The sequence below is a fragment of the Vigna umbellata genome, chromosome 6 (assembly GCF_029865625.1).
Source record: "Vigna umbellata cultivar VRB3 chromosome 6, Vumbellata_1.0, whole genome shotgun sequence".
NCBI lineage: Eukaryota > Viridiplantae > Streptophyta > Magnoliopsida > Fabales > Fabaceae > Vigna > Vigna umbellata.
The window spans coordinates 2,569,129-2,578,491 of record NC_142170.1 but is presented as its reverse complement, the minus strand read 5'-3'; the positions used below and the strand labels follow the sequence as shown (position 1 = coordinate 2,578,491).

Sequence of the window (9,363 nt, the reverse complement as noted above, 5' to 3'; positions counted from 1 at the left end):
TTTTTCTTATTATTTGGAGTGCAAAGCATTACTTGTGGTACATTACCAAAATCTTTTATACAAATTGAGCTAAGTAATCAAATTAATGTTGTTTCTTTCCTGTGCTCAATTAAGAAAACAAAAATATGAGAAACATTTCCAAAACACCATACTCTATATTTCTCCTTTTGTTAGCAACAACAATAAGGGTTCAAGGTCGATATCTGACAGAACTAGTTTCAGATGGTGTTCAAAAAGTTCAACACAAGGAAACTTCCTACTTAGTTCTGAAAGGAATTGATGATGAATCCTGCGAGGAGCACTGCAAACAAATGTATGGCTTCTTGCCATGCACAGACAATATTTTTGGCCATCTCTTTCTTATCTTGGTGTATGAGTATTTGCTGTTCCATGGAGAATCATATTTGGCCAAAGGAGGAGAACAAATCTTCAAGATTCTTGGCCCTGGTATCTTTGGTGCCAGTGCTTTTCACATCCTAGCCGCCCTTCCAGAGTCCCTAATTCTTCTTGGTATGTCATCTCTTATGTTTTCCTTCCCTTTTCAATTGAATAGAGAGGCATCATGCAGTTGCAGATGCATATATAACTAAGTCAGAACTCGAAAAATTATTTGAATAAATGTTTGAATCTGTGTTTTCCATGTTTAACTTGTGAATATGTTAACAGTAATCTTAATATATCGAATTTCTTATGATTCCTAAATACACCTCTCTCTCTCTCTCTCTCTCTCTCTCTCTCTCGCGTGATGGATGATGACTTTTCCTTTTGAAATTGTCTTCCACCAACTGTTACCAGACCAAGAATGGCACTTATGAGTCTAGCTATGATAAGGGATAATCTCAACCAACACAGTCATTAACTATTCATACAATTTTTATTTATATATTGGTATAGAATGAGTAATTATATATTTAAGTGTTTGAACAAAGCTTTATAGAAAAGTTTGTCTTAACTCATACTTAATTAGTATTTCATTGTTAATTTTGAAAGTTTCGTTGTAGTAATCATGAAAAATAGTATGACTAATTATTTGTAAAACTTTTGTTTAGATTATATTAGTCTAATAACTTTCCAATTCTATCTATGTTCGCATGAACTATTTTACTTCTGTTTTATGTTCAGGGAGTTTTTAATTTTTTTATTAAGTTAAATGATTTTATTTGTGATTAAGAATTAAATTACTTTTTGAAAATACAAATTTCACTTTTCATCAATATCTCTGTACTTTTTTCATAATTAAGCATTTCTTTTTCGGTTAATGATTAATGTTTCTATCATAACACCGTTGTTATAATTTGTCAAAGAAACACATAAATGAAAAAATATATTTTAAATAGTATACTTAATGAAATTGAGAATGACTATATAAATATTTAATAAATAAGTAGTAAAATTATTATACACAGTGTAGTAAGAATAGATAATATATATAATATATAATTTTGTTTGGTTTTATGAATAATTTTATAAATAATTTGATTGTATGAACAGTTTCAGGACTTGTGAGCAATAGGGAGATAGCAGAAGAATATGGCATGACTGGGATTGGGATATTGGCTGGATCATCTATTTTGCTTCTGACCGTAGTTTGGGGAAGCTGTGTCATTGTTGGAAGACAACAATTTCAGCCTCATTCTTCTGCTTCTAACTCTCACCACAACACTGTTAAAGCCTTCATCACTGGTTTCTTCCAACTCATTTTTCTTTAACTCTTATATTCTAATTTTCCAACTAATATATTATGTTAATTTAAGGTTGATATTTTTAATTTTTCACTCCATTCTAACTCATTATATTAATTTGTTTTTTCAAATCAAAAATAAAATAAAAAAATAGTTTCAAAAAGTAATTTTATTTTCATCAAGAATTTTAAAGTGAATTTGGATCTGAGAAACTAAGAAGTCTGATGGCAATAACTTCTGTGGGTCTTTCTACATTAAATTCCTCTTAAAAGTAAGACAAAAAAAAATCAGAAAATATGTGGTTGAGAAAATTACCTCTGCACAATATAGACTCTTTCTTTTCGTGTGTGTGAAAGCAAAACCACCAACCAAACAAAGCTAAGGAAATAAAAATAGAATAATCTATAATCAATTACATATATCAGTCATTCAAATTTCGTTCAACTCTTATCTCTATAAAATTGTATTTATAAATACAATAATTAGTTATAGCACATTCAAACATGTTTAAATTTTAAAATTTAATTTGTTTCCGATAACAAAAAATAATTTTTATGTTCCCTAACTCTCGTTTCATTTTCTCTTTCACCATTTCTCCATTTCATTTCCTTTGTTCTTTTCAAACAAAGACTAGAAAAGAGATAGATAAAAAATTATTCATATTTTTAATTTTAAAATAATTCCTAAAAGAAAATATTTTTAACATGCTTAATATGGAATCAATTATACTAGTGTAGTACAGTGTTAGTAACATTATGTAAAATATTTATTTTATTTAACTATTAAATTTTAGTCTTATATATATAATTATTCATGTCAATTTTTATTAAAATTTAACAATTAGTATACAATTATAAAAGTAATTTATATTTTAGAATACAAATATACTTTTTCATTTATATAAACGAGATATTTAATAACTTGATTAACATAAACCTAATATATATATATATATATATATATATATATATATATATATATATATATATATATATATATATATATATATATATATAATATGCAAAAGAACTTTTAATCTAATAGTTTCTTTCGAAAAAATAAAGAAATACAATCAAACAGGATTGTTCAAATTTATTCTTATATAATTTAGGATTTGAGATTGAAAGTAATTTAAATAAATTTTTCTTTTTCAATTCTTATTTTAAGAATTAAAGGAGTTTTAGACTTTAAAAGAGAGAATACTTCAGATAAAATAATTAATATTAAAGATATTATTTCAATGAACTTGAGGATGGAATATTGATGATATATGTGGAAAACAAAATTACTTCAAGTGTAGTATTTAATAAAATTATACAGTTGTAATTATGAACAAGGACATTGTTTAAGTATTCTTCATCTTAACCCTGCCTATTTAAGATCAATTCAAAATTCTATTAATAATTAATGAGCTTTTATAATCATATGTATGCTCAATAGTAGCATTTGATGTCTAAAAGGTAGAATTTTCTTGATAATATCAAGTGGTAGAGTTATACATATTCACACATTTATTTAAGAGCACACATTAAGAGTAAAACAGTTATAAAAAAGAAATAATTTTTGTACTTTTAGAGAAAAAGAAGAATAAAAATTAAATAAGAATAATGTTAAAATGAATGTAGAAATTATGTTAAATATCATTTGTGAATATTCAAATAACCCAGTATTCATGAGTTAATTTTGTGCCTGAAAAATATCTTTGGTGGATTTGAAGGTTACGGCATTACTACGGATTTGGAAACCCGTTACACTGCAAGAATCATGCTTTTCTCAGTGATGCCATTTGCAATCATGCAAATCCCAAATTTCTTCAATTTCTCTTCTCAGCTAAGAAACGCCACCTTACTAATTGCTCTCATTATTACCTCCATTTTTCTCTTCCTCTACTTCGTTTACCAGGTTTCTCACTTTTCATTTTCCTTTTTGTATCGTAAATGTTCATCAATTATGTTCAAGTCAGTGTGGCATAAACATCATATGTTGTGACATCGCTGATATCAAACCTATGACAATTGAATTATATCCTAAACACAAATTATGTCATGTGTTATTATATCCTATTATGTCATCTTGTTCCTGAGTAATTAATTAATTGCGTTACTGGCTATTTAACCTGCAGATTTTTGAGCCATGGGTACAGAAAAGAAGACTGGAATATGTGAAACACGATCATTTAATATTGAGAATATTACAAGATGTTCAGAAGAACACCCTGCAAAGGATCTTCACAAGGAATGGGACTCCAAATGTGAGTGCCATAAGGTGAGATTTCGAAGAACTGCTACACTGAAAGTTTTACCTGTGACAAGCTATTTATAGGCACAACACTCTGCAGGAGATTATATAAGGAAATAGATCGAGATGGGAGCAGTGGTATATCAGCTTCTGAAGTCAGAGATCTTCTGCTCAAAAACAAAGTTACTGAAACCAATTTTGATGAGGAGAAAGAAGTACAACAGGTGTTACAGATTTTTGACCTGGATGGTGACAAAAGAATAAGCAAAGAGGAATTTGTTAGTGGCTTCACAAAATGGCTTCGTCAAACGCAGCACGCTTTAGAGAAACAGTATTTTTCAAGGAAATCATTGAAAAACATATATCAGGTACATAGAAATACACTGTCTTGAAGAAAAGTAATAGCAATGTGTTTCAAAACACATTTTAGCAGGAACTTCACTATGCCGAGTGTTGAAAACTGACAGGTTTTTGGTCCATGGATTGAAAACAAAAGAAAAGAACGCGAAGGAAAGAAACAGCTTATATGTGAAATCTTGAAGCATGTTCAGAGTGATGTGGTTGGTAGCCTTCTCACAGTAGATGGAAAACCAGATGAACAAGCTATCAGAGGGTCAGTATCATTTATTTGAACTTCTTGGCACAAGCACAATACATTTTATTAGATGTCAAATCCATTTCAAAACCAGTTTCTACTATTACTAGTTCAGAATGTAAACACAACATCACCTATTATTAGCATCTGATATTATTGTAAGCTTCTAACTCAACATGAAAAATCCTGATATGATTCCAGTTACTGTACACTTTACCAGTCTAACTAAGAGCACAACAAGTTCATAGCATTGCCTCTGTGATAACCAGGTTGTTTGTGAAAATTGATCGTAATAGAGACAACTTCATTTCCCAATCTGAGTTAAGAGAACTAATCATGAACATCAAGTTTGTCAAAGCATCAATGGAAGTGGAAGAAGCAGTAGCTCTTGTCATTGAAGAACTTGACATTGATAACGACCGCATAATCAATGAGGAGGAATTTGTTTCTGGGTTTCAGAAATGGCTTAGCTCAACTTCAGCTCCTGCTCCAGTGTCACATTCTGAGTCTCAAGAAGATATGTATCAGGTAATTATATTCTCTATTCCCTTTGTCCAAAGTGAGCAAATGTGACTTAAGACTCTTTGATTTTGTGCATACAAGAGCTGGGAAGAGGTTGACATGGTGGTAGAAGAGAGGCAAAGTGAAGCAGTAGTTGATAAAACAACATGGGCATGGTTTAAGGCCATTTCATATGTGGTGCTAGGAATTGCTATGCTGTCCATTTTGGCAGAGCCTCTAACAGAAAGTGTGCACAACTTCTCTAACAGTGTAGGACTTCATCCATTCTTCATGTCATTTATTCTAGTCCCCTTGGCCACAAATGCTAGAGAAGCAACTTCAGCAATCAAAGAAGCAAGCCATAAGAAGCCAAGAACCACTTCTCTTGCCATTTCTGAGGTTAGCATATTTAACCAATTTCTTTCCTCAAACTCAATCAATAAATATGCATTTAAACCACTTTCTGAGGACTTGAAGATATTTTGATGATTTCAGATTTATGGAGGGGTGTTGATGAACAACATTCTTGGCTTCTTTGCAATCTCAGTTCTGATCTGTGTGGGACAAGTCACATGGCAATATTCTGCTGAATTGCTGGTTGTTGCTATTGTTTGTTCTATAGCAGTCTTAACTGCAAATTTTCTCTCCACTTTTCCTCTATGGTCATCATTTTTTGCAATCCTCTTGTACCCATTGTCCTTGGTTATGGTTTTTGTACTTGACCAGGTTCTTCATTATAAGTAGCAACCTTTGAAGTCTTGTTCCAATTGAAAGAGTTCAATTTTTGAAGTTATGACATCGTAAAATGGGTTTAGTTAGGTTTGTAAAATTGATTTTGTATAAAATTTTAAAAGATAATAATTATTATTACTCTCCATAGTTCATGTCGATTAAAAACCGAGATATAAGAAAGTTTAAATACATTTTTTCTCATTTAATACGGCTTTTAAGCACTGTGACGGAACTTGACTGCTAATACCTTGAAATGTGATCATTGATTGTAATTATGTAGCTCGAAATCATGATGATAGGTGTTTTGTCTTTCTACACATATTATTGTGAATCAGATACTGATTTCATTTGTGGCACTATAATTATTATTACTACTTGAAATTTTGACCTAGTGCAGTTTGGATTTTTACACAAATAGCATAATAGTTCAGAATCTAGTTTTCCAAATTGAATTCTAAATCTGATTGAGTGATATTTTATTAAAATATCGGGACTGAAATTCTAACTAAAGTTTTTCATTTTATTTTATGTTAAAATAGAAGGAAGAAATTCTTTTAATTTTAAGTTTTTAAAAAATATTTCTAAAAAAACTTTTCTAAAAATAATTTGTGGAGAAAGATTTATTTAAAAAAATGAGTATATAAAATATAATAATTTAGAAAATTAATTAATTTAAGGAATTAATATTTATTTACAAAAACATATATTTTAAACAAGAGTTAAATGAAAATTAGAGTTAGTTCATCTTCAAAATTTTGGTCCAATTAGTCCTTAAAGTTTGGAGATGTGTGAATTTAGTCTTTTTAATTAATTTTTTTTGTTTATTTAACGTTTTTCACATTTTTCATAATAACATTTGAGTTATTTATACCATTTGTCATTGTTTCAAGGAGAATTTTTTTTTTCTCTTTCTTTTCTTCTCTTCAAACTCTAATGAAAACCTTCATTGTTCTTTTCCTTTTTCTATTCTCTTCTTCGAAAACATAAACCCTAGGGCCAGGTAAGAGTGTTGCGGCATAAGGTAGAGCAAGAGCATTCAATGTTTGAAAGTAATGGTGGAAGAGGGAGTGAATAATGGATATGGAAAGTTACGGTGACGCGAGATGAGTAAGGACACCATATAGTGTACGTGATAAACCATAAAATACACAGAAAAACATTAAGGGAAATTAATAGTGTTAATGTTTTGTAGTCTGATAAGTTTTCAAAATATTAATAAATAAGAGATATATTCAGATTTTTCCAAACAGCCTTATGAAAACGTTTCAATAAGAAAAGCAATATTTTATGTTGATTTACTCAACATGGGTACATCGAGTTCTCCTTTAAGAATTCTTTAGGGGTTTAACAAATATTTTACAAAGATTACATGATTTTTACCTCTTCAGGTTTACAACAAGTATTCTTACCACTCCCGATTCACCTAATCAACACAACTAACTCGAGTTTAATTAATCACTCATAGTTCACAAGTATTCTAACTACTACTAGTCTCAAACTTAGACAATACATTTAGACAAGTGTTTTAATTTTGTTCATAACTTACAACACAAACAGTGTTATGAAAAAAGGTATAGATAATCAGGTAGATACCAAGATTGTCTAGTGGAAACCAGGAGTGAGTGAAACTCAAACTAGACATCATATCAGGTAGATACCAGGATTATCTAATGGAAACCATTGGTGGATGAAACTCAAACTAGGCAGCGTACTAGGTAGATACCAGGATTGTCTAATGGAAACCAAGAGTGGGGTTGAAAATCAACTAGTCAGAGTAACAAGTGTTACTAGGATTGACTAGGTGTAACCAGGAGTGGTGCTAATATTCAGTTGTGATCTTGTTGAGATTATAGTGAAACCTTATAAGAAGTCTTAGAGGAGAATTGGACGTAGTTTAGTTGAATGAACCAATATAAAACATTTGTGTGTTTATTGCCTTATCTTTACAAAATATATTATTTACAAACACTAGAGTTGCTTGCAAGGTTAACATTGATAAAAGCTCTTGTCATTAGAAACCATTTTCTTTGAGAATTGTATTTCCCAAAACATTGTAGTAGCTTTGCTAAAACGCTTGAAAGGCACTTTGTTTCTGAATGTGTAATTTAAACAGTGCTTTACAAATCAAGCATTTAACAATCTATGTAAATCGTATAACCCTCACCAAGGTTTTTAAACGTCTTTTTGACAAAAAGTTTTTCGAAAACACTATTTAACCTCCCCCCCCTCCCCGCTCTCCCTTCTTTTAGTGTTTTCTAGTTATTTCATTATGATGACAGAACACTTGTCATAAAAAATAAAAAATCCATTTTACATGTCATAGAAAGTCCTTTCTGCACCACACAACTAAGATTTTATGATGATAACTTATTACAAAGATAAAGTCTTCAAAACATTGTTTTTGACCTTCAACTTCTCATTAGTGAATTATAGTGACACTACTAACTATAGATGATAATGGGTCAAGTCGAACACAGATAGTACTTATCTACTATTTAACCCGCAACAAAAAAATTCAATTTGTTACATGTTTCGTTACTTGTCAGATATTTGTTTAAAAAATATCCCCATGTTTTAAAAAACCTATGGTATCAATGACTACCCACGAATATTTAAAAAAAATTATAAATTTTTAAAATAAAAATATAATATAAATTAAATTTTAATCTTAATTAAATTTATCTTAATAAAATATAAATTAAATTTTAAATTAAATATTAATTAAATTTTAATTTTAATTTTTTTCGAACAACATATACTCGTAAATATAGTATAATACTCGCATCCGACTCATTTATAAATATATATTAAAACATCCGCTACCAAGTAATAAATACCCTTGGGTACCAATTATATATTATAGATTTTATCCACAAATACCTGTAAGCACGAATATTTTTATCATTCCTAATGTTAACTAACAATCTATTTAACAACTACATTACTAAATATATTTATATCTCTATAAACATGCAATATATATATATATATATATATATATATATATATATATATATATATTATCAATAAATAGTATGATAATATAAAAAGTAATTGATCATAAGTATTTATCTTTTGGTTTAATTGCCAATTTTGTCCCCAGTTTCGTTGACAAATTTCAATTTAGTCCCTCGTATTAAAAGTGTTTGAAATAGGTCCTCACTTCAAAATTTTGATTCAAATTAGTCCCTTCCGTTAAATAGAACCAAACGGCGTTAATGAAGTGATGATTTGACACAATGCAGTGGTGACGTGTTGTTTTTTATTTAGGACATTTTGATTTAGGGGATATTAGGTTATGAATTGTAGGGTTTTTTCAATCCTAATAAATGTTACCTTTTTTTCTGACTGATTACCTTTTTTGAATTTCTTATGTAATCAATTTCATAAATGTTTCATAAATTCTCTTTCAGTGATTTTAATTAAGGAAATCTGAACTCTTTTTCTTTATTAAGAATCCATTTATGTTTATGCAATTTTAATTATTCAGAAAACCTTAAATTAAGAACCCAAATTAAAATCAAAAAAAGAAAATTTTCAATTTGAAACCCTAAGCTTATGAACCCTAAAATTGGGAATGATTCTTGGCCTTCTGGTGCGTCGCACCTCTGTTTT

At 29.3% G+C, this 9,363-nt stretch overlaps 1 protein-coding gene across 1 annotated transcript; it reads left to right on the top strand.

Annotated features, from left to right (window-relative positions):
- Positions 1–5,809, top strand: LOC124829811 (sodium/calcium exchanger NCL1-like). Its single transcript, XM_088092457.1, has 9 exons — positions 1–510; positions 1,492–1,683; positions 3,400–3,584; positions 3,805–3,947; positions 4,021–4,288; positions 4,388–4,533; positions 4,785–5,043; positions 5,119–5,415; positions 5,512–5,809. The coding sequence occupies exons 1-9, from the start codon at positions 126–128 to the stop codon at positions 5,758–5,760; spliced, it is 2,124 nt and encodes a 707-aa protein (XP_087948583.1). The 5' UTR covers positions 1–125; the 3' UTR covers positions 5,761–5,809.
- The last annotated feature ends 3,554 nt before the right edge of the window (positions 5,810–9,363 follow it).